Genomic DNA, 26,624 nt, shown 5'->3' with positions numbered 1-26,624 from the left:
AACCCTCCTACACTGTTGGTGGGAATGCAAACTAGTACAGCCACTATGGAGAACAGAGTGGAGATTCCTTTAAAAATTGCAAATAGAACTACCTTATGACCCAGCAATCCCACTTCTGGGCATACACACCGAGGAAACCAGAATGGAAAGAGACACATGTTCCCCAATGTTCATCGCAGCACTGTTTATAATAGCCAGGACATGGAAACAACCTAGATGTCCATCAGCAGATGAATGGATAAGAAAGCCGTGGTACATATACACAATGGAGTATTACTCAGCCGTTAAAAAGAATTCATTTGAATCAGTTCTGATGAGATGGATGAAACTGGAGCCGATTATACAGAGTAAAGTAAGCCAGAAAGAAAAACACCAATACAGTATACTAACACATATATATGGAATTTAGAAAGATGGCAATGATGACCCTGTATGCAAGACAGCAAAAAAGGCACAGATGTGTATATCGGACTTTTGGACTCAGAGGGAGAGGGAGAGGGTGGGATGATTTGGGAGAATGGCATTCTAACATGTATACTACCATGTAAGAATCGAATCGCCAGTCTATGTCTGACGCAGGATACAGCATGCTTGGGGCTGTTGCATGGGGATGACCCAGAGAGATGTTATGGGGAGGGATTGGGAGGGGGATTCATGTTTGGGAATGCTTGTAAGAATTAAAGATTTTAAAATTAAAAAAAATTTTTCATTAGAAAAACCATGAAAAAAAATAAAAAATAAAATATGGGTCTTAATTAGAAGATTTTGCATAGCAAAGGGATACATAAACAAAAAGAAAATATAAGCCCCAGAATGCAGAAAAAAGTGTGTAAATGAAGCATTTGAAAAGGGTTTAATCTCCATAATGTGCAAACAACTCATGTAGCTCTATGTCAAAAAACAAACAGCTCAATCAAAAAGTGGGCAGAAGATCTAAATACACATTCCTCCAAAGAAGACATACCGATGGCCACAAAGTACATGCAAAGATGCTCAATATCACTAATAATTAGAGAAATACAAATCAAAACTACTTTGAGATATCACCTCACACCAGTCAGAATGACCATCATCAAAATATCTACAAACAACAAATGCTGGAGAGTGTGTAAAGAATAGGGAATCCCTACACGTTTGGTGTGAATGTAAATTTGTGTGGTCACTATGGAGAACAGTATGTAGGTTCCTTAAGAAACTAAAAATAGAGCTACCATATGATCCAGCAATCTCATTCCTGGGCCTATATCTGGAGAAAACCCTAATTTGAAAAGATACATGCACACAAATGTTTGCTGTAACACAATTTACAACAGCCAAGACATGGAAGCAACCCAAATGTCACTCAGAGAACTCAAACAGGACCTCTGAGACAATCTAGAAGGGTGAGATGGGGAGGGAGATGGAAGGGAGGCTTGAGAGGGAGGGGACATGGGTGTACCTCTGGCTAAGTCTTATTGATGTTTGACAGAAAACAACAAAATTCTGTAAAGTAATTATCCTTCCATTTTAAAAATTAATTAATTTTTTAAAAAAGATGATGTGGTACATATATACAATGGAATATTACTTAACCATTAAATAGAATGAAATATTGCCATTTGTAACAACATGGATGGGCCCAGAGATTCTCATACTAAGTGAAGTAAGTCAGACAAAGAAAGATAAATATCAAATGATATGACTCACTTGTAAAATCTAATTTCTAAAATGACATAAAGGAACTGACAGACTCAGATTTCAAAAACAAAAATATGGTTACCAAAAGAGAAACATGGTGGGAGACAAAGGGGAGAGGGAAGACCCTGGGTTTAATACACACACACACACACACACACACACACACACACACACACACTACTTATATATGAAATAGATAACCGACAAGGACCTACAATATAGCCCAGGGAACTTTATTCAATATTCTTTAATACCCTAAGTGGGAAAAGAATCTGAAGAAGAATGAATATATATATATGTATAACTGAATCACTATGCTGTACACCTGAAACTAACACATTTTAGATCAACTATACCCTAAAACAAAAATTATTATGCTTCAATTAAAAAAAAAGATTAAACCAAATTATATTATAAGGAGCTATGCAGTTTAAGACAATATATGTTTTCATTTTACTAAATTAATAAACTGGAAAATCATGTTCAAAAATATAATATAGTTTCTAAAATAAAATTCCTCAGAAACATTTGTAAAAATAATATTCCTGAGTAGCAGGTTTGGATAAAGTTAAACACCGAGAAATATAACTGTAATACACTTCTTATTGATCACAAATTTATATTACTAACTTGGTTAAGTGAGTGTATCTTCATTACAGAGATTATTTGCTCTGTGAATGCACTACTTTATCTTTAAATGCCAACAGAGCTTTCTTCACTTCCTTGTTCCGCAGGGTGTAGACCACAGGGTTCAAAAGGGGCGTCATCACAGTGTAGAAAACAGCCACAATCCTATCCATAGCCTCCTTGGAGCCTGGTCTCAGATAAATGAAAACACCAGGGCCAAAGAAGCAAAGGACCACAGTGCAGTGGGAGGCACAGGTCTGGAAGGCTCTCCATCTTCCCTCTGAGGTGCAGATCTTCAGGATGGAATGGACGATGGACACGTAGGACAGCACTATCAGAAGAAAGCAGCCTGAAGCCACCACCCCAATGTTGACAAAGATCACCAACTCATTGGCAGAGGTGTCTGCACAGGCCAGTTTGAGGATGGGTGGTGCATCGCAGAAGTAATGCTGGATCTGGTTGGGTCCACAGAAGGGCAAACGGAATGTCAGTGTGGTCTGGACAGCAGAGTGCACAGAGCCACTGAGCCACGTGGTTGTGGCCAGGATGGCACACGTCCTCCCACTCATCATGCTGGCATACCTGAGAGGGTGACTGATGGCCAGGAAGCGGTCATAGGCCATGATGGTGTAGAGGAAGCACTCGGTGCTGCCCAGGAAGTGGAAGGAGTAGAGCTGGGCCACACAGCTGGGAAAGGAGATAGGACTGCCTTCTGGGGACACCAGGGTCATCAGCATTTTGGGCACAGTGACTGTGGAGAACCACATGTCAATGAAGGACAGGTTGCTCAGAAGATAGTACATGGGGGTGTGCAGACGGGGATCCACTGTGATCACCAGCAGGATGAGTAGGTTCCCCACCACAGTGAGGACATAGATCACCAGGAAGATTCCAAAGAGGAGCATGTCCAGCTCTGGTGCATGGGGAAGGCCCGTGAGGATGAACGTTGTCACTAGGCTCCTATTTGTCATTTCTCCAGGCTTTTGGTCTCTCTCTCTCTCTCTCTCTCTCTCTCTCTCTCTCTCTCTCTCTCTCTCTCTCTCTCTATGGGAACGTCAAGAGCATCCAACATTTTATTGAGAACTGAGAACTGCATTATACAAGTCATACGCAACTTTGCTTACCACAAACCTCTCTTGAAAAAGGAGATAAAGCGATTTCATCTTCTCTCTCTTATATCCCTCTCTCTCTCTCTCTCTCTCTCTCTCTCTCTCTCTCTCTCTCTCTCTCTCTCTCTCTCTCTGTCACACACACACACACACACACACACAGGCACACACAGATAGATGTGAAAAAGGGAGAAAACCACAAAAATTTCTATTGATATATCATGAATACTAACAGCACCATAAAACAAGTCAAATTTTCTATTTTCTATTTTCTCTGGATCATGTTAGCTTGTTGTATGCTCCAGGTCTCACAGTGTTGAAACCAAAGTTTCAGGCTGCTCTCTCATCTCTTCTGAAGTTCAGGATCACCTGCCTCAGTGACAATGTCAGAGTGAAGTAAGATAATAAATGACAACTGCTTAGTAAAGTAATGACATTCACAGGTACTCAGTAAATGATACCAAATTATATGGAGCTGTTGCCTTGCTTTTTAAATGTATAGATATGGCTATGGAGGGAGAGAAAGACAGAGAGGGAGTAGAGAGAGAAGATAAATTCTCATTGTGCAACAGAGACTTCTCAATTTCAAAGCTACAGTTTTGAGGAAAATTTCATCACTGGTATTGGTACTGGTGTCTCACTAACTACCACTAATTGTTTACACAGGAAATAATCTTAGAGCAGGTTAAGAAACTATAAACTTCATAAAGAATCCTGACAACCTCTCATGTGATCCAGAAAATATCAACCATCACAACACTGCAAGCCTCAAACTTTTCTTTTATGCAGTCATTGATAAGGCACTGAAAATATAAACTTCATATCTGTTCTCCCAACCACAATCCAGTGGGAAGTGGCTGGTTTCTCACATACATTTCTATCCTAAATATTTAAATATAATATTTTCTATTATCAGCTTTGTTAGAGATGATATTCTCCCCCAACTTCCATTCCTTATACTCATAAATCCAGAAAATGACCTCAAAAGAGAAGAAAATTAACTCTATGAAGCATATGATTCTTATGTAAAACCTACTACCTGTAACAAGGAAGAACAAAAGAAAAGGATCTATGTTAACTTAATATCAAGAAATATTGGACAAATAACACCAGAAAGAAAGAAGAGATGGAGCCAAAATGAGAACAACACCCAGTTGTGGATGTGACTGGTGATGCAAGTAAAGTCTGATGCTGTAAAAAAAAATATTGCATAGGAACCTGAAATGTTAGGTCCATGAGTGAAGGTAAATTGGAAGTCGTCTAACAGAAGATGGCAAAAGTGAACATTAACATTTTAGGAATCAGTTCAGTTCAGTTCAGTCGCTCAGTCGTGTCCGACTCTTTGCGACCCCATGAATCACAGCACACCAGGCCTCCCTGTCCATCACCAACTCCTGGAGTTCACTCAGACTTGCGTCCATCGAGTCAGTGATGCCATCCAGCCATCTCATCCTCGGTCGTCCCCTTCTTCTCCTGCCCCCAATCCCTCCCAGCATCAGAGTCTTTTCCAATGAGTCAGCTCTTCTCATGAGGTGGCCAAAGTACTGGAGTTTCAGCTTTAGCATCATTCCTTCCAAAGAAATCCCAGGGTTGGTCTCCTTCAGAATGGACTGGTTGAATCTCCTTGCAGTCCAAGGGACTCTCAAGAATCTTCTCCAATGTTCATCGCAGCACTGTTTATAATAGCCAGGACATGGAAACAACCTAGATGTCCATCAGCAGACGAATGGATAAGAAAGCTGTGGTACATATACACAATGGAGTATTACTCAGCCGTAAAAAAGAATTCATTTGAATCACTTCTGATGAGATGGATGAAACTGGAGCCGATTATACAGAGTGAAGTAAGCCAGAAAGAAAAACACCAGTACAGTATACTAACACATATATATGGAATTTAGGAAGATGGCAATGATGACCCTGTATGCAAGACAGGGAAAGAGACACAGATGTGTATAACGGACTTTTGGACTCAGAGGGAGAGGGAGAGGGTGGGATGATTTGGGAGAATAACATTCTAACATGTATACTATCATGTAAGAATTGAATCACCAGTCTATGTCTGACGCAGGATGCAGCATGCTTGGGGCTGGTGCATGGGGATGACCCAGAGAGATGTTATGGGGAGGGAGGTGGGAGGGGTGTTCATGTTTGGGAATGCATGTAAGAATTAAAGATTTTAAAATTAAAAAATAAATAAATAAATAAAAATAAAAAATAAAATTAAAAAAAAAAAGAATCTTCTCCAACACCACAGTTCAAAAGCATCAATTCTTCAGTGCTCAGCTTTCTTCCTAGTCCAACTCTCACATCCATACATGACTACTGGAAAAACCACAGCCTTGACTAGATGGACCTTAGTTGGCAAAGTAATGTCTCTGCTTTTGAATATGCTATCTAGGTTGGTCATAACTTTTCTTCCAAGGAGTAAGTATCTTATAATCTCATGGCTGCAATCACCATCTGCAGTGATTTTGGAGCCCAAAAAAATAAAGTCTGACACTGTTTCCACTGTTTCTCCATCTATTTCCCATGAAGTGATGGGACCGGATGCCATGATCTTCATTTTCTGAATGTTGAGCTTTAAGCCAACTTTTTCACTCTCCTCTTTTACTTTCATCAAGAGGCTTTTTAGTTCCTCTTCATTTTCTGCCATAAGGGTGGTGTCATCTGCGTATCTGAAGTTATTGATATTTCTCCCGGCAACCTTGATTCCAGCTTATGTTTCTTCCAGTCCACCATTTCTCATGATGTACTCTGCATATAAGTTAAATAAGCAGGGTGAAAATATACAGCCTGGAATCAGCAAATTTAACTCAGATGACCATTATATCTACTACAGTGGGCAAGAATCCCTTAGAAGAAATGGAGTAGACATCATAGTCAACAAAAGAATCTGAAATGCAGTACTTGGCTGCAGCCTCAAAAATGACAGAATGATCTCTGTTCATTTCCAAGGGAAACCATTCAATACTAATGCTGAAGAAGCTGAAGTTGAACAGTTCTATTAAGACCTACAAGACCTTCTAGAACTAACACCCAATAAAGATGTCTCATTCATTATAGGGGACTGGCACGCAAAAGTAGTAAATCAAGAGATACCTGGAGTAACAGGCAAATTTGGCCTTGGAATACAGAATGAAGTAGGGAAACAGCTAACAGAGTTTTGCCAAGGGAACGCATTGGTCATAGGAAACACCCTCTTCCAAAAACAGAAGATAAGACTCTACACATGGGCATCACCAGATGCTCAATAAGGAAATCACATTGATTATATTCTTTGCAGCTAAAGATGGAGAAGTGCTATACAACTAGCAAAAACAAGATGGGGAGCTGACTGTGGCTCAGATCATGAACTCCTTATTGCAAAAATCAGACTTTTAAATTGAAGGAAGTATGGAAAACCGCTAGACCATTCAGGTATGACCTAAATCAAATCCCTTACAATTATACAGTGGAAGTGACAAATAGATTCAAGCGATTAGATCTGATAGACAGAGTACCTGAAGAGCTATTGATGGAGGTTCCTGACATTGTATAGGAGGCAGTGATCACGACCATCCCCAAGAAAAAGAAACACAAAGAGGCAAAATGGTTGTCTGAGGAGGCCTTACAAATAGTTGAGAAAAGAAGAGAAGCTAAAGGCAAATGAGAAAAGGAAAGATATACCTATTTAAATGCAGAGTTCCAAAGAATAGCATGGAGACATAAGAAAGCCTTCCTCAGTGATCAATGCAAAGAAATAGAGTAAAACAATAGAATGAGAAAGACTACAGATCTCTTCAAGAAAATTAGGGATACCAAGGGAATATTTCATGCAAAGATGGGCATGATAAAGGACAGAAATGGTATGGACCTAACATAAACAGAAGATATTAAGAAGATGCGGCAAGAATACAAAGAAGAACTATACAAAAAAAATCTTCATGACCCAGATAATCACAATGGTGTGATCACTCACCTAGATTCAGACATTCTGGAATGGGAAGTCAAGTGGACCTTAGGAAGCATCACTATGAACAAAGTTGGTGGAGGTGCTGGAATTCCAGTTGAGCTGTTTCAAATCTTAAAAGATGATGCTGTAAAAGTGCTATACTCAACATGCCAGCAAATTTGGAAAACTCAGCAGTGGCCATAGGACTGGAAAGGTCAGTTTTCATTCCAATCCCAAAGAAAGGCAATGCCAAAGAATCCTCAAACTACCAGACAATTGCACTCATCTCACACGCAAGCAAAGTAATGCTCAAAATTCTCCAAGCCAGGCTTCAGCAGTACACGAACCATGAACTTCCAGATGTTCAAGCTGGATTTAGAAAAGGAAAAGGAACCAGAGATCAAATTACCAGCATCCGTTGGGTCATCGAAAAAGCAAGAGAGTTTCAGAAAAACTTCTGTTTTATTAATTGTGCCAAAGCCTTTGACTGTGTGGATCACAATAAACTATGGAAAATTCTGAAAGAGATGGGAATACCATACCACCTAACCTGCCTCCTGAAATCTGTATGCAGGTCAAGAAGCAACTATTAGAACTGAACATGGAACAACAGACTGGTTCCAAATAGGGAAAGGTGTATGTCATGGTTGTATACCGTCAACCTTATTATTTAACTTACATGCAGAATATATCATCCAAAATGATGAGCTGGACAAAGCTCAAGCTGAAATCAAGATTGCTGAGAAAAATATCAGTAACCTCAGATACAAAGATGGCACCACCTTTATGGCAGAAAGTGCAGAAGAACTAAAGAGCCACTCGATGGAAGTGAATGCAGAGAATGAAAAAGTTGGCTTAAAACTCAACATTCAAAAACTAAGATCATGACATCCAGTCCCATCACTTCATGGCAAATAGATGGGGAAGCAATGGAAACAGTGACAGACCTTATTTTCTTGGGATCCAAAATCACTGCAGATGCTGACTGCAGATATGAAATTAAAAGACGCTTGCTCCTTGGAAGAAAAGCTATTAAAAAACAGAGACATTACTTTGCCAACAAAGGTCTGTCTAATTAAAGCTATGGTTTTCCCAGTAGTCATATATGGATATGAGTGTTGGACTATAAAGAAAGTTGAGTGTCAAAAAATTTATGCTTTTGAACTGTGGTGTTGGAGAAGACTCTTGAGAGTCCCTTGGACTGCAAGGAGATCCCACCAGTCCATCCTAAAGGAAAGCATCCCTGAATATTCATTGAAAGGACTGATGCAGAAGCTGAAACTCCAATACTTTGGCCACCTGATGTGAAGAAGTGACTCAATGGAAAAGACCCTGATTCTGGGAAAGATTGAAGGCAGGAGGAGAAAGGGATGACAGAGGATGAAATGGCATCACCAACTCAATGGACATGAGGTTGAGCAAGCTTAGGAAGTTGGTGATGGACAGGGAAGCCTGGCATGCTGCAGTACATGGGGTCGCAAAGAGTCAGACACAACTCAGAGACTGATCTGAACTGAACTGAATATCAAGAAAAGCTGGAACTGTGTACAATGGAAAGTGAGGCAGAAATGATGTTTTTAGTTTAATCCAAAATATTGTTGAATTCAAGATTGTTGCTATTTTTCAAGGAAAGATTCACCAATGTGAGATAAATGAGGTTCTCTTCTGTTAATAAAGTCCATACAGAATAGATACTATCTCCAGAAAATCTGGCTTAAGCTAAACTAAAGCTATATTCTTCAAATGAAAGAGTAAATAGCAGTGACAGTTACTCTAATATCCTATGTGGGTATCAGAACCAAAAAAATGAAACAAACGTTATCTCTAAAATTTCTGCTGTACCAGTGGGATCCCATCACCAGGATAAATCACATAGATCAGATAAAGTATGAAATTTTTCATCAGGTGAATTGCAAGGCAGCCTGAAACCTAAAGCTGATGTTATCAGTGAGAGATAACAGGCTTTGACTTGTCTGTTTATACTCTAGCAACTTTGTCCCTTTTCCTAGGTCCCTATTACTAATCATGCATATAAAGATATGTATATGTTGTGTGTATATACATATATGTGTATATATATATATATATATATATGTGTAGTTTGTGTGTGTGTATTACACATACAGAGAGAAAGAATAAAGAATAGAGACAGAGTGAAAGAGAGACAGTTAAGACTTGATAACCACGAGTGGTTATCAATGTCTTATCTAACAATGTTAGATAACAATATCTTATCTCTCAATAAAAGCTTAAGAGGGAAAGCAATGAGAGAAATTTACCTTTCTAAGAACTCACCTTCACTGCATGATTATTTCAATATAAAATTCATTTGTGTTTACACTTCACCCTGGAGAATGTTGAACACTCAGCATGCTATGTCAAGGCACTTACTTGCAAGTTACTACTCAAAGAGCTGGTGTATCTGTGATTGCTTGTTGAGAAAGAGTGGTTCATTTCTACTCAAGGACCCAATTAACTTAAGGACAGAGAATGGAAACTCATGTAGCTAGAAAGGTGGAATGTAACTTGATTTGCTTCCTCAGGGAATAGGATTACTCTTGGGTGTTCAGGCTCCCTAGAAGAACAGAAAAACAACAGAAAGGGACTAATGAAAGATTTTTAATAATTACCTACATATTTCCCTATGTGTTTGTTATCTGAACACTTCTGAGAGGAGTTCATGACTTTCTGGAGCTAGTACTTATGCCTAAGAGGAAAGAAGGACTCAGTAACCCTTATCAGTGATACAGATAAATACAACTGTTTATTCTAAACATAAAATTGCCCAGAACCCATAAATGGTCATCTCACTTTTTCCCCTTTAATTTGCCATGAAGTGATGGGACCAGATGCCATGATCTTGGTGTCTTGAATGTTGAGTTTTAAGCCAGCTTTTCCACTCTAAGTCATCCCTATTCATTTTGGAGTTGAGCCAGATTTTATGTTAACTATTTATTTCTTTTTTTTTTATTTTTATTTTTACTTTATTTTACTTTACAATACTGCATTGGTTTTGCCATACATTGACATGAATCCACCACGGGTGTACATGCGTTCCCAAACATTTAGGATCCTTTCCAAGTACTAATAAACTCAGAGAAAACAGCTTCAAGGAATCAATCATACACATCATGTTATTACAAACAATATTTTTAAATATCAGGTTAACAAAGGAACAACACCATAATAATGTCTTCAAGGATAAGCTCAGGGCTCCACAGAAGTTATTTCAGTTATTTCAGGGAGAGTCTCAAGCTGCTGCTGCTGCTAAGTTGCTTCAGTGATGTCCGACTCTGTGCGACCCCATAGACGGCACCCCACCAGGCTCCTCCAGCCCTGGAATTCTCCAGGCAAGAACACTGCAGTGGGTTGCCATTTCCTTTTCCAATGCACGAAAGTTAAAAGTGCAAGTGAAGGTGTGTGAGCGCGAGTGTGAGGCAGTGCGCAGGGGCGGGCGGAGGCGCTGTCCGGCCCCAGCCAGGCGCCGCGCGGGGAGCATGGGAAGGGGCTAGAGCAGCCCGGGTCCCCCAGCCCCCTCCCCGGGATCCACGCCCTGCCTCCGGGGAGAGGGGCCGGGCAACCCGGACGAACGTGGGCTCCTGAAGTTGCGCCGCCACCGGTCCTAGGAAGAGGCCTGACAGGTAATTAAATGTGTGTCTTGTGGACCTGGGCTTGGCTGGAATGCTCAAGGGTCCTGAAGATCCTTCTATAGCGTCCTTCTGTTGAACCCATTAAGAGAAGATGGCAAAAGTCAACATAACTAGAGACCTCATCCGTAGGCAGATAAAGGAGCGGGATGCCCTGAGCTTTGAGCGCCGCTACCATGTCACTGATCCCTTTATCAGACGGCTGGGCCTGGAAGCAAAGCTGCAGGAGACAGAAAGAATAGCATAGTGGTGGAAGAACGTGATATCTTGGAAGTCAAGGAGGAAAAATATTCAGCTGTACTGATTTTTACAATCCTGATCTCAAAAGGCTATCCGATTTCCCTCTTTCCCAGTTTGAGGTTGAAAAGGATAACCTTTTTTGATACCCTCACCCCCCACTATAGTAATAAAAATGCTATTATAAGCCAAAAAAAAAAAAAAGTGCAAGTGAAATCGCTGCTGCTGCTGCTGCTGCTGCTGCTGCTGCTGCTGCTAAGTCACTTCAGTTGTATCCAACTCTGTGCGACCCCATAGACCACAGCCCACCAGGCTTTCCTGTCCCTGAGATTCTCCAGGCAAGAACACTGGAGTGAGTTGCCATTTCCTTCTCCAATGCATGAAAGTGAAAAGTGAAAGAGAAGTCGCTCAGTCGTGTACGACTCTAGTGACCCCATGGACTACAGCCTACTAGGTTCCTCCATCCATGGGATTTTCCAGGCAAAAGTACTGGAGTGGGATGCCATTGCCTTCTCCAGAGAGTCTCAGGAGAATACATCAAAATACAGCACAATGTGTTGAAAGTTTCACTCAGCATTCATCATTCCTGAGAAACCTGTATGCAAATCAAGAAGCAACAGTTAGAACTGGACATGAAAAAATGGACCGTTTCAAAATTGGGAAAGGAGTTCATCAAGGCTGTACATTGTCACTCTGCTTATTTAACTTATATGCAGAGTACATCATGAGAAATGTCATACTGCATGAAGTCCAAACTAGAATCAAGATTGCTAGGCAATGGCAACCCACTCCAGTACTCTTGCCTGGAAAATCCCATGGACAGAGGAGCCTGGTAGGCTACAGTCATCCATAGGGTCACTAGGAGTAGGACATGACTGAGTGACTTCACTTTCACTTTTCACTTTCATGCGCTGGAGAAGTAAATGGCAATCCACTCCAGTGTTCTTGCCTGGAGAATCCCAGGGATGGGAGAGTCTGGTGGGCTGCCATCTCTGGAGTCACACAGAGTTGGACATGACTGAAATGACTTAGCAGCAGCAGCAGAAATATCAATAACCTCAGATATGCAGATGACACCACCCTATGGAAGAAAGCAAAGAGAAGCTAAAGAGCTTCTTGATGAAGGTGAAAGAGGAGAGTGAAAAAGTTGGCTTAAAACTCAACATTCGGGGGCGGTCCTAAGATGGCAGAGGAATAGGACGGGAAGACCCTTTCTCTCTCACAAATTCCTCAAAAGAACATTTCAACGCTGAGCATACTCCACAAAACAACTTCTGAATGCTGGCAGAGGACATCAGGCAACCAGAAAAGCAGACCATTGTCTTCGAAAACAGGAAGACCTACTACCTTATCAGAGACAATGGGGAAAGCCGAAATGTAGCTCATTCGAAGCTACTGGGACTTTTCATTTCCTCGTCCACGACTACCAAATGTTGAATTTGTTGGAGGGCTCCACTGCAAACCTGCCAAGCCTCTGCGTAAGGAAATGGAAGAGTCTGTGCAGAGCTCTGGCGAAAATGGTATTGTGGTGTTTTCTTTGGGGTCAATGGTCAGTAACATGTCAGAAGACAGAGCCGAGGTGATTGCATCAGCCTTCACTCAAATTCCACAAAAGGTGCTATGGAGATATGATGGCAAAAAACCAGATAACTTAGGACCCAACACCCAGTTGTATAAATGGTTTCCCCAGAATGACCTTCTTGGCCATCCAAAAACCAAAGCCTTTATAACTCATGGTGGAAGCAGTGGTGTTTATGAGGCCATCTATCATGGGATCCCTATGGTGGGCACTCCTTTGTTTGATGATCAAGCTGATAACATCACTCGAATGAAATCCAAGGGAACAGCTGTCAGGTTGGACTTGGAAACAATGTCAACAAGAGATTTGCTCAATGCATTGAAGGAAGTCATTAATAATCCTTCCTACAAAGAGAATATGATGAGATTATCAGCCATTCAACATGATCAGCCTATGAAGCCCTTGGACAGAGCAGTCTTCTGGATCGAGTTTGTCATGCGCCACAAAGGAGCCAAGCACTTGCGGCCTGCTATCCATGACCTCACCTGGTTCCAGTACCACTCTCTGGATGTCATTGGGTTCCTGCTGGCCTGTGTGGCAACTGCCATATTTGTCATCACAAAATGTTGTCTATTTTGTTGCTGGAAGTTTGCTAAAACAGGAAAGAAGGGGAAAAGAGACTAGCTGTATCTGAGACTCAGCGCAGGTGTCCCCAACCTCTGAGATCTAATGCCTGATGATCTGAGGTGGAGCTGATGCAATAATAGAAATAAAGTGAGCAATAAATGTAATGTGCTTGAATCATCCCAAAACCATTGCTTCCTATCCCAGTCCATGGAAAAATGGTCTTCCACGAAACTGGTTCCTGGGGCCTGAAAGTTTGGGTACTACTGCTCTAGCAGTTCTGCCTCGTAAGTAGAACTCCTCCATAAAATGATGTGGGTATGTATTGAAATTTATTATTTTAATGCAAAAGTATACTAAAAAGATATGGTTGAATTTAACTGTTTTTCACATGTTGGATGTAGAAACCAGAACAATAAAAGTCTATTCATAGTAAAAAAAAAAAAAAAAAAAAACTCAACATTCACAAAACATGTGGCAGATTCATGTTGATGTATGGCAAAACCAATACAATATTGTAAAGTAATTAACCTCCAATTAAAATAAATAAGTTTATATTTTAAAAAATGAATAATGAAAGATGTGAAAAAGAAAAAAAAATCTAAGATCATGGCATCCAGTCACATCACTTCATGGCAAATAAATGGAGAAGCAATGGAAACAGTGACAGACTTTATTTTCTTGGGCTCCAAAATCACTGCAGATGGTGACTGCAGCTGTGAAATTAAAAGATGCTTGCTCCTTGGAAGAAAAGCAATTACCAACCTAGAGAGCATATTAAAAAGCAGAGATATTACTTTGTCAACAAAGGTTCATCTAGTCAAGGCTATGGTTTTTCTAGTAGTCATGTATGGATGTGAGAGTTGGACTATAAAGAAAGCTGAGTGCTGAAGAATTGATGCTTTTGAACTGTGGTGTTGGAGGAGACTCTTGAGAATCCCTTGGACTGCAAGATCAAGCCAGTCAATCGTAAAGGAAATCAGCCCTGAATATTCATTGGAAGGACTGATGCTGAAGCTGAAGCTCCAATACTTTGGCCACCTCATGCAAAGCACTGACTCACTGGAGAAAACTATGATGCTGGGAAAGATTGAAGGCAGGAAGAGAAGGGAATAACAGAGGACAAGATGGTTGGATGGCATCACCAACTCAATGGACATGAATTTGAGCAGGCTCTGGGAGATGGTGAAGAACAGGGAGCCCTGGTGTGCTGCAGTCCATGTGGTCAAATAGAGACAGACATGACTGAGCGACTGAACAACAGCATCATTCCTTAAGTGCAATGCACAAACCAACAGTGAATTATTTTACTCTTTTTATTTTCCTGTTTTGAGAACAGCATTTGTAACTCTTAGGGCATAATAATGACATAATGAAAAACTTACAAATAATGCTGTTCCAATTAATATTTGATAATGTAAAGAATTCATTAATGAAGTATTTCAATTATCCATTATTTTACTTATTTTCCAGAGCTTTTTCATGTTGCCCCATATGTCTCATCTTTCTCTATTTATATCTCTTACTGTACTTTCCATTTTAAAAGAAGGGTATAAGGAAGGATTATGGGCAGACCCTCTGAGCTTCAGCATATATTTTGCTGGGACAATCATAGCACATAAGAGGCAAATGTTGAATAAGAGGCAAAAATGTTTAAACACATGAAATTTGATGCAATAGCTTTACTTACTAACAGAAATATCTGAAAAACTAAAGTTATTAGGGACTTGAACAAAGAAGGCAGAAACAGCATGGACAGAAAGAGAAGGCCCCTGTTTAGAAGTGATGTCTAAAATTATGAGTGTGCATTAGAAGTTGAGTCCCTCAGAAAGTATAAACATACTGGGAAGTGGAAAGTGTCTGTAGCAGGGAGAGCATCTTAAAGAAATGAGACCAACATTTATGAAAGTGGATTATTACAAGAAAAGACAATATTTTTCCTTGAGAAGTCCACAACTTAATTTGGAGCTCAAAAATAGTGTTATAAAGCACTTAGAATCTAAGTCAGGCAGAGTTAGGGTAGCTAAAGTGCTTTTCATAGTATATGGCGGAAAATTAGCTTTTGAAAAAATGCCTATATTTGATATATAAACCACACATAACTGTACAAAATTCAGTTCTTTGTTATTTCAGTGCTTATTGATGTTAACTGATGTTTTGTCCTCAAAGAGTTAAAAGGTCCCTGAAATTCTCTTATACCAATACAGGCTAGAATTTCACTCCATGTGTTTTTGTGCTGGATATTTGGGTATTTGTGTGCAGGGCTTCCCTGGTGGCTCAGATGGTACAGTATCTGCCTGCAATGCGGGAGATCGGGTTTGATCCCTGGGTCGGGAAGATCCCTTGGAGAAGAAAATGACAACCCACTCCAGTACTCTTGTCCAGAAAATCCATGGACAGAGGAGCCTGGAAGCTTACAGTCCCTGGGGTCACAAAGAGTCAGACAAGACTGAATGATGTAACCCAACCCATTTGGGATTAAGCCTTAACTACATTCCATACTAACTGTGAATTTGAGTAAGGAACCTAATCATCTTCAGTTTTCTCATATTATGTATCATTAGTACCTATGGCATAGGGTTTGGGTAATAATAAAGTCTCTAGTAAAGAATAAATAAGGTGTCTGGTATATCCCAAGCTCAATAACATTTATTGAGCTCAGTTTTTGCCTCTGAATTGTTCCAGAATAATTTAATTCCATATAATTTTAATGTTTCATGGACTTCATTGCAGTTAAATTACTTGAAAACTAGTAAATATGTGAATATTAAATTTATCAAAACATTTGGAATAATTGCATTGTCAATAATGGTGTTAATCATGATACTAATTTATTATCTGTGATTTAAAGAAAATTACGTTCATGCATCTTCAAAATTACTGTACTTTTGAAGATGCATGAATCACCAGTCATTCACGAAAATAGTTTGTAAAAGCATTGAACTGAGAATCAGGCTATCTAACTGGTAGTCCCAGGTTTGAATTTTAAAACTTGAATTAAGAAACTATTGTGTACAGTACTACTAGAGTCCACAGAGTCACAAAATGTCAGATGAGACTGAATGACCAAAACTTTCACTTCTCAAAGCACTTTTACTTCTACTAACTTATTGAATCCTCCAAACAGTATTGCTAGAGGTCTTTCACAGCTGAAAAACAGAGATACAGAGCATAAAACTATTTCTAACCTTATTTGAACCAATATTTGCTTTTGTTTACATGCAGTTATAGCACTTCACCCATTGCACGTGGAAGTCCGCTTGTATGGGCTGTGTAGCTATGCACTGGGGTGGGGGTGGGGGGGGCGGTTAGGGTGTTCTGTCTTTACTAGGCCTGATTTTTCTAACTTGTGAAAGAAATATGTTGAAATCCCATGATGCTAAGTGATTTAATTACACATTAATTTTTCTACTTTCTTTCTAAATAGGAAGCACCCTTGGCTCCAGCCTACAATGTAGGGTGTCCCTGTCCCAGAGGAGGTTGAGGTTTGGTGAATCTGAATTTCCAAAACTCTGAAATATTGAGAGAAGGTGCTCTCTGAGCAGCATGACTTTCATCACCATCCATAGTAAAATGACCCAGCATAGAATGGTTGTGCTGAATATGAGCATCTGGTCCATTAATACAGCAATTTAAGGTCAGATTATGTGATGGAAACTGGAGATGTCTGATGGTAGCTTCCTCCTGATCACAGGGACCAAACCTGAGGAACTTCAGGGCTCTATGAAAGTGGCAATGGTTCCCAGTCTCTGAAAGGTGCCTCTCAGATCCATAGCTTGTCCTGAGACCTACCTGGAGAGACAACAATCCTCTCAGACATGTGGGACTTTCAGTGTGGGAGCACTAACCAGGGTCAAGATGTCCTGGGAAGCAGGGCAGTTACCTTGGGACCTTCATGCAAACACACACACAGGCGTGCACACACATGTGCACACATGCACACACACACACACACATGCAGCCACAAAAAGAACTGAGGAGGCAGATCCACAGCTGCCTCAGTAAGTGACTCTGATAATTTTGGCTGTTCTTAAGCAGTGTTCCCGGTTTGTGTGCATAAGACAAAAGCAAAAAAGCATATTATCAACTTAGGTATATATAAATAGCTCACTATTCTACATCCAAGATCCCAGTTGAATATTCACACTTTAAAAAGGTAAAAATCATGTTATATGTCAATTGTATATGAAAAAATAGAGGAAAAAGTAAAATAAACATGTTGCAGAGAAAAGACTTCATAGATCAAAATTTAGCATGTTTATCATAAATAAAATATTTGTAATTTTTTCAATTTGAAAAAAATCCTTGGAACAAATATTTCTGACTAAGAAGTTTGGATAAAGATTAACACTGAGAACTTTATATACAAAATATTTCACACTGATAAAATCGTATATTGTACTGCTGCTGAGTCACTTCAGTCGTTCCAACTCTGTGCGACCCCATAGATGGCAGCCCACCAGGATGCCCCATCCCTGGGATTCTCCAGGCAAGAACACTGGAGTGGGTTGCCATTTCCTTCTCCAGTGCAGGAAAGTGAAAAGTGAAAGTGAAGTCACTCAGTCGTGTCCGACTCTTAGCGACCCCATGGACTGCAGCCTACAAGGCTCCTCCGTCCATGGGATTTCCCAGGCAAGAGTACTGGAGTGGGGTGCCATTGCCTTCTCTGATATATTGTACTATACACTCTTATATTTCTATGTTTCATTATACTATTCTATTACTACGTTTGTTAAATGCACAAGTCTACATTGTAGAGATTATTTGCTCTGTGAATGCACTACTTTGTCTTTAAGCTTCAACAGAGCTTTCTTCACCTCCTTGTTCCGCAGGGTGTAGACCACAGGGTTCAAAAGGGGCGTCATCACAGTGTAGAAAACAGCCACAATCCTGTCCATAGCTTCCTTAGAGCCTGGTCTCAGATAAATGAAAATACAGGGAACAAAGAAGCAAAGGACCACAGTGCAGTGGGAGGCACAGGTCTGGAAGGCTCTCCATCTTCCCTCTGAGGTGCAGATCTTCAGGATGGAATGGACGATGGACACGTAGGACAGCACTATCAGAAGAAAGCAGCCTGAAGCCACCACCCCAATGTTGACAAAGATCACCAACTCATTGGCAGAGGTGTCTGCACAGGCCAGTTTGAGGATGGGTGGTGCATCACAGAAGTAATGCTGGATCTGGTTGGGTCCACAGAAGGGCAAACGGAACGTCATTGTGGTCTGGACAGCAGAGTGCACAGAGCCACTGAGCCACGTGGTTGTGGCCAGGATGGCACACACCCTCCCACTCATCATGCTGGCATACCTGAGCGGGTAACTGATGGCCAGGAAGCGGTCATAGGCCATGACGGTGTAGAGGAAGCACTCGGTGCTGCCCAGGAAGTGGAAGGAGTAGAGCTGGGCCACACAGCTGGGAAAGGAGATAGGACTACCTTCTGGGGACACCAGGGTCATCAGCATTTTGGGCACAGTGACCGTGGAGAACCACATGTCAATGAAGGACAAGTTGCTCAGGAAGTAGTACATGGGGGTGTGCAGACGGGGATCCACTGTGATCACCAGCAGGATGAGTAGGTTCCCCACCACAGTGAGGACATAGATCACCAGGAAGATTCCAAAGAGGAGCATGTCCAGCTCTGGTGCATGGGGAAGGCCCGTGAGGATGAACGTTGTCACTAGGCTTATGTTTGTCATTTCTCCAGGCTTTTGGTCTCTCTCTCTCTCTCTCTCTCTCTGTATGGGAACATCAAGAGCATCCAACATTTTATTGAGAACTGAGAACTTCATTATACATGGTTTGTAATTCTAGAGTCATACTCAACTTTGCTTCACAAACCTCTCTTTAAACGGAGATAGAACGATTTCATCTTTTCTCTCTTATATCCCTTCATTCTCTCTGTGTGTCACACACACACCAAACACCCAGGTATACACAGATAGATGTGAAAAAGTGAGAAAACCATACAAGTTTCTATTGATATATCATTAATACTACTAACTTCGCACCATAAAACAAGCCAAATTTTCTATTTTATACTTTCTCCGGATTATGTTAACTTGTTGTATGCTCCAGGTCTCACAGTGTTGAAACCAAAGTTTCAGGTTGCTCTCTCATCTCATCTGAAGTTCAGGATCACCTGCCTCAATGGCAATGTCAGAGTGAAGTAAGATAATAAATGACAACTGCTTAGTAAAGTAATGACATTCATAGGTACTCAGTAAATGATATCAAATTCTTTGGAGCTGTTCCCTTGTTGTTTTAAATGTATAGATATGGCTATGGAGGGAGAGAAAGACAGAGACAGAGAGGGAGTAGAAAGAGAAGATAAATTCTCATTGTGCAATAGAGACTTCTCAATTCAAAGCTACAATTTTGAGGAAAATTTCATCACTGGTATTGGTACTGGTGTCTCACTAACTACCACTAATTATTTATATAGAAAATAAACTCAGAGCAGGTTACGAATCCCTAAACTCCATATAGAATCCTGACAACCTCTCATGTGATCCAGAAAATAAGAACCATCACAACACAGCTAGCTGCAAGCTTGCCTTATTTTATGCAGTCACTTAGGAAGCTCTGAAAACATAAACTTCATATGTGTTCTCCCAACCACAATCCACTGGGAAGTGGCTGGTTTCTCACATATAGATTTCTATCCTAAACATTTAAATATAATACTTTCTCTTATAAAGCTTTGTAAGAGATTATATTCTCCCCCAATCTTCCATTCCTTATACTCATAAATCCAGGCAATGACCTCAAAAGAGAAGACAATTTATGAAGCATATGACTCTTATGTAAAATCTACCACCTGTAACAAGAAAGAATCAACATAAGAGAAACGGGTCTATGTAAACTTAATATCAAGAAATATTGGAGAAATAATACCAGAAAGAAGAAAGAGATGGAGCCAAAGTGAAAACAATACCCAGTTGTGGATGTGACTGGTGATGGAAGCAAAGTCTTATGCAATAAAGGACAATATTGAATAGGAACCTGGAATGTTAGGTCCATGATCAAGGCAAATTGGAAGTGGTCAAATAGGAAATGGCAAGAGTGAACATAGACATTGTAGGAATCAGTGAACTAAATGGACTGGAATGGGTGAATTTAACTCAGATGATCACCATATCTACTACTGTGGGCAAGAATCCCTTAGAAGAAATGGAATAGCCATCATAGTCAACAAAAGAGTCTGAAATGCAGTACTTGGGTGTAGTCTCAAAAACGACAGAATGATCTCTGTTCATTTCCAAGGCAAACCATTCAATATCACAGTACCATCTTTATGCCCCAACCACTAAGGGTGAAGAAGCTGAAGTTGAACAATTCTATCAAGACCTACAAGACCTTCTAGAACTAACACCCAAAAAAAGATGTCTTATTCATTATAGGGGACTGGAATGTAAAAGTAGGAAGTCAAGAGATATCTGGAGTAACAGGCAAATTTGACCTTGGAGTACAAAACGAAGCAGGGAAACAGCTAACAGTTTTGCCAAGGGAACACACCGGTCATAACACCCTCTTCCAACAACATAGAAAAAACTCTACACACGGACATTACCAGATGCTCAATACCAAAACCACATTGATTATATTCTTTGCAGCCAGAGATGGAGAAGCTCTATATGGTCAGCAAAAACAAAACTGGGAGCTGACTGTGGCTCAGATCATGAACTCCTTATTGCCAAATTCAGACTTAAATTGAAGGAAGTAGGGAAAACCACTAGACGATTCAGATATGACCTAAATCAAATCCCTTATGATTATACAGTGGAAGTGACGAATAGATTCAAGGGATTAGATCAGATAGTTATAGACAGAGGTTCCTGACATTGTACAGCAGGCAATGATCATGACATCCCTAAGAAAAAGAAACGCAAAAAGGAAAAGTGGTCGTCTGAAGAGGCCTTACAAATAACTGAGAAAAGAAGAGAAGCTAAAGGCAAAGGAGAAAAGGAAAGATATACTCATTTAAATGCAGACTTCCAAAGAATAGCATGGAGACAAGAAAGCCTTCCTCAGTGATCAATGTAAAGAAATAGAGGAAAACAATAGAATGGGAAAGACTAGAGATATCTTCAAGAATATTAGTGATACCAAGGGAATATTTCATGCAAAGATGTGCACAATAAGTGACAGAAATGGTATGAACATTTCAGAAGGAGAGGATATTAAGAAGAGGTGGCAAGAATATACATAGTATACAAAAAAGATCTTCATGACCCAGATAACCACGATGGTGTGATCACTCACCTAGTGTCAGACTTTCTGGAACGCGAAGTCAAGTGCACCTTAGGAAGCATCACTACAAACAAAGCTAGTGGACTTGATGGAATTTCAGTTGAGCTATTTCAAATCCTGAAAGATGATACTGTGAAAGTGCTGCACTCGATATGCCAGCAAATTTGGAAAACTCAGCAGTAGCCAAAGGGCTGGAAAATGTGTTTTCATTCCAATTCCAAAGAAAGACAATGCCAAAAAATGTTCAAACTACTGCACAATTACACTCATCTCTCACACTAGCAAAGTAATGTTCAAAATTCTCCAAGCCAAGCTTCAGCAATACATGAATAGTGAACTTCCAGATGTTCAATCCGGTTTTAGAAAAGGCAGAGAAATGAGAGATCAAATTGTCAACATCCGCTGGATCATGGAAAAAGCAAGAGCATTCCAGAAATACATCTTCTTTTGCTATAATGACTACCCCAAAGCCTTTGAGTCTGTAGATAACAACAAACTATGGAAAATTCTGACAGAGATGGGAATACCAGACCACCTTACCTGCCTTCTGGGAAATCTGTATGCCAGTCAAAAAGCAACAGTTAAAACTGTACATGAAACAACAGAATGGTTCCAAAGAGGCAAAAGAGTATGTCATGGTTTTATATTGACAATCCGCTTATTTAACTTATATGCAGAGTAAATCATGCGAAATGCCAGGCTAGACAAAGCACAAGCTGGAATCAATATTTCTGGGGAAAATATCAATAACCTCAGATATGCAGATTACACCGCACTTATAGCAGAAAGTGAAGAACTAAAGAGCCTCTTGATGAAAGTGAGAAAGAGTGAAAAAGCTGGCTTAAAACTCAACATTAAAAAACTAAGATCATGACATCTGGTCCCATCACTTTATGGCAAATAGATAGGGAAGCAACGGAAACAGTGACAGACTTTATTTGGGGGGGGGGGGCTCCACAATCACTGCAGATGGTGAATGCAGCCATGAAGTTAAAAGACACTGGTTCCTTGGAAGAAAAGTTATAACCAAACTAGACAGCGTATTAAAAGCAGAGACATTACTTTGCCAACAAAAGTCTGCCTAGTCAAGGCTATGATTTTTCCAATAGTCATTTATGGATGTGAGACTTGGACTATAAAGAAAGCTGAGTGCCAAAGAATTGATGCTTTTAAACTGTGATATTGGAGAAGACTCTTGAGAGTCCCTTGGACTGCAAGGAGATCCCACCAGTCCATCCTAAAGGAAAGCAGCCCTGAATATTCATCAGCTGAAGCTGAAACGCCAATACTTTGGCCTCCTGATGCAAACAACTGACTCATTGGAAAGACCCTGATCCTGAGAAAGATTGAAGGCAGGAGGAGAAAGGGATGACAGAGGATGAAATGGTTGGATGATATCACTGACTCGATGACATGAATTTAAACAAGATTCAGGAGCTGGTGATGGACAGGGAAGCCTGGCATGCTGCAGTATGTGGGGTCGCAAAGAGTTGGACACAACTGAGTGGCTGATCTGAACTGAACTGAATATCAAGAAAAGCTGAAATTGGGTACAATGGAAAGTGGGGCAGAAATGATGTTTTTAGTTTAATCCAAAATATTGTTGAACTCAAGATTGTTGCTATTTTTCAAGGAAAGATTCAACAATGTGAGAGAATTGAGGTTCTCTGCTCTTTTTTTAATATAAATTTGTTTTAATTGGAGGTTAATTACTTTACAATATTGTATTGGTTTTGCCATACATCAACATGATTCCACCACAGGTATACACGTGTTCCCCATCCTGAACACCCCTCCCCCCTCCCTCCCCGTACCATCCCTCTGGGTCATCTCAGTGCACCAGCCCCAAGCATCCAGTATCATGCATCGAATCTGGACTGGCGATTCATTTCATATACGATATTATACATGTTTCAATGCCATTCTCCCAAATCATCCCACCCTCTCCCTCTCCCACAGAGTCCTAAGACTGTTCTATACATCTGTGTCTATTTTGCTAGGTTCTCTGCTCTTAATAAAGCCCACACAGAGTGGATACTCTCACCAGACAATCTAGCTGAAGCTACATTAAAGCTATATTCTTCAAATGAAAGAGTAAAGAACAGTAACAATTACTCTAATATCCTATGTGAGTATCAGAACCAAAAAAATGAAACAAACATATCTCTAAAATTTCTACTGTACCAGTGGGATCCCATTACCAGGATAAATCCCATAGATTAGATAAAGTATGAAATTTTTCATCAGGTGAATTGCAAGGTAGCCTAAGACCTAAGGCTGGCATTATCAGTGAGAGATAACAGGGTTTTTTACTTGTCTGTTTATGCTGTAGCAACTTTATCCCTTTTCGTGTGTCCCTATTACTAATTGCACACATACAGATATGTATATGTTGTATGTATATACATATATGCGTGTATATATATATGCAGTTTGTGTTATGTATGACACATACAGAGAGAAAGAATAAGTATAGAAACAGAGGCAGAAGTGAAAGACAGTCAAGACTTGATAACCACGAGTGATTATCAATAACTTAGCTAACAATATTAGATAACAATATCTTATCTCTCAATGAAAGCTTAAGAGGGAAAGCAAGAGGAAATGAGAGAAATTTACCTTTCTAAGAACTCACCTTCACTGCATGATTATGTATATATATTTTATAAATTTATGAATATATAAATATAACTATATTGAAATTTTAAATTTAATATATTTAAATTTATAAAATTATAACTATTTAAATTTATTAAAATATAAAATTCATTTGTGTTTACCCTTCACCCTGAAGAATGAACACTCAGCATGCTATGTCAAGGCACTTATTTGCAAGTTACTACTCAAAGAGCTGGTGTATCTGTGATTGCTTGTTGAGAAAGAGTGGTTCATTTCTGTTCAAGGACCCAATTAACTTAAGGGCAGAGAATGGAAACTCATATAGCTAGAAAAGTGGAGTGTAACTTGATTTGCTTTCTTAGGGAATAGGATTACTCTTGGGTGTTCAGGCTTCCTAGATGAACAGAAAAACAACAGAAAGGGACTAATGAAAGATTTTTAATAATTACCTACATATTTCCCTATGTGTTTGTTATCTGAACACTTCTGAGAGGAGTTCATGACTTTCTGGAGCTAGTACTTATGCCTAAGAGGAAAGAAGGACTCAGTTACCCTATTTCCTTATCAGTGATACAGATAAACTCACAACTGTTTATTCTAAACATAAAATTGCCCAGAACCCATAAATGGTCATCACACTTTTTCCCCTTTTATTTGCCGTGAAGTGATGGGACCAGATGCATTGATCTTGGTGTCTTGAATGTTGAGTTTTAAACCAGCTTTTCCACTCTCAGTTATCCCTACTCATTATGGAGTTGACCCAGATTCTATGTTAACTATTTACTTCTTATAATTTAACTATTTACTTCTATAATTTAGGATCCTTTTCAAGTACTAATTAACTCAGAGAAAACAGCTTCAAGGAATCAATCATACGCATCATGTTACTACAAACAATATTTTAAAATTCAGGTTAACAGAGGAACAACACCATAATAATGTCTCCAAGAACAAGTTCAGGGCTCCACAGAAGTTATTTCAGTTATTTCAAGTAGAGTCTCAAGAGAAAACATCAAAATACAGCACAATGTGTTGAAAGTTTCATTCAGCTTTCATCATTCCTGAGAAACCTGCATGCAGGTCAAGAAGCAACAGTTAGAACTGGACATGGGGTGTGGTCCTAAGATGGCATAGGAATAGGACACTGAGACCACTTTCACCCCCAGAAATTCATCAGAAGAACACTTGAAAGCTGAATAAATTCCACAAAACAACTTCTGAATGCCAGCAGAGGACATCAGTCCATTTCAGTTCAGTCACTCAGTCGTGTCCAACTCTTTGCAACCCCATGAATCGCAGCACGCCAGGCCTCCCTGTCCATCACCAACTCCCAGAGTTCACTCAGACTCGTAGCCATGGAGTCAGTGATGCCATCCAGCCATCTCATCCTGTCATCCCCTTCTCCTCCTACCCCTAATCCCTCCCAGCATCAAAGTCTTTTCCAATGAGTCAACTCTTCGCATGAGGTGGCCAAAGTATTGGAGTTTCAGCTTTAGCATCATTCCTTCCAAAGAAATCCCAGGGCTAATCTCCTTCAGAATGGACTGGTTGGATCTCCTTGCAGTCCAAGGGACTCTCAAGAGTCTTTTCCAACACCACAGTTTAAAATCATCAGTTCTTCGGTGCTCAGCCTTCTTCACAGTCCAACTCTCACATCCATACATGACTACTGGAAAAACCATAGCCTTGACTAAACGGAACTTAGTTGGCCAAGTAATGTCTCTGCTTTTGAATATGCTATCTAGGTTGGTCATAACTTTTCTTCCAACCCAGAAAAACAGCCCATTGTCTTCAAAAGGAGGTAGGAAAAAATATAAAAAAGAAAAAGAGAGACAAAAGAGACAGGAATGGAGATCTGTCCCAGGAAGGGAGTCTTTAAAAAGAGAGAAGTTTCCAACACCAGGAAAAACTTTCACTGGTGAGTCTGTAGCGAGCCTTGGAACCTCAGAGAGCAACATAACCAGGGGGAAAAATAAATAAATAATTAAAACCCACAGATTACGTGCCCAATGGTAACTCCCCCAGTGGAGAAGCAGCACAGACACCTGCCTTCGCCACTAGCAAGAGGGGGCTGGGCAGGGAGGCACAGGCTGCATTGCTTAGAGTAAGGACCAGTCCTGAATGCCCCGAGGGCAATCTGAAGGAACTAACTTGAGATAGCCAACCAGACTGTGGGATAGCTACCCCGCGAAAAGCCCTAACCTAAGACACTGCTAGGCCTGCTCACAGAACAAAGGACTGACTAGAGCTAGCCGGCTACGGACCGGCCCATTCCATGCTGGAGACAGGAATGCGAGAGCAGCCAGAGCTGGAAGGGGGCAATTGCGGCCCCAGAGAGGCATCATCTACCAAACTGCAAGCAGGCTTCATTGCTAACTAAG

General features: G+C 40.3%; 3 protein-coding genes across 3 annotated transcripts; 1 reads left to right on the top strand and 2 right to left on the bottom strand.

Moving 5' to 3' along the window:
- Nucleotides 1-2,339: 2,339 nt before the first annotated feature.
- On the bottom strand, nt 2,340-3,275 carry LOC101123246 (olfactory receptor 10G4-like). The gene has a single exon (XM_042238026.1). The coding sequence runs from the start codon at nt 3,273-3,275 to the stop codon at nt 2,340-2,342; it is 936 nt and encodes a 311-aa protein (XP_042093960.1).
- Nucleotides 3,276-12,569: 9,294 nt separating this feature from the next.
- Nucleotides 12,570-13,625, top strand: LOC114110057 (UDP-glucuronosyltransferase 2B18-like). The gene has a single exon (XM_042237638.2). It carries the CDS (start codon nt 12,718-12,720, stop codon nt 13,432-13,434), a length of 717 nt encoding a protein of 238 aa, XP_042093572.1. The 5' UTR covers nt 12,570-12,717; the 3' UTR covers nt 13,435-13,625.
- Nucleotides 13,626-18,134: 4,509 nt separating this feature from the next.
- LOC101122990 (olfactory receptor 10G4-like) lies at nt 18,135-19,070 on the bottom strand. The gene has a single exon (XM_004019483.3). The coding sequence runs from the start codon at nt 19,068-19,070 to the stop codon at nt 18,135-18,137; it is 936 nt and encodes a 311-aa protein (XP_004019532.3).
- Nucleotides 19,071-26,624: the final 7,554 nt, after the last annotated feature.

Source organism: Ovis aries, chromosome 21 (genome assembly GCF_016772045.2).
Source record: "Ovis aries strain OAR_USU_Benz2616 breed Rambouillet chromosome 21, ARS-UI_Ramb_v3.0, whole genome shotgun sequence".
NCBI classification, from domain to species: Eukaryota; Metazoa; Chordata; class Mammalia; order Artiodactyla; family Bovidae; genus Ovis; species Ovis aries.
Note: the sequence above shows the minus strand (reverse complement) of the source record. Positions and strands in the feature narration are given on the sequence as shown.

Coding starts and splice junctions, on each gene's coding strand:
- LOC101123246 (XM_042238026.1), bottom strand. CDS start 3,275: ATGACAAATAGGAGCCTAGTGACAACGTTCATCCTCACGGGCCTTCCC.
- LOC114110057 (XM_042237638.2), top strand. CDS start 12,718: ATGGAAGAGTCTGTGCAGAGCTCTGGCGAAAATGGTATTGTGGTGTTT.
- LOC101122990 (XM_004019483.3), bottom strand. CDS start 19,070: ATGACAAACATAAGCCTAGTGACAACGTTCATCCTCACGGGCCTTCCC.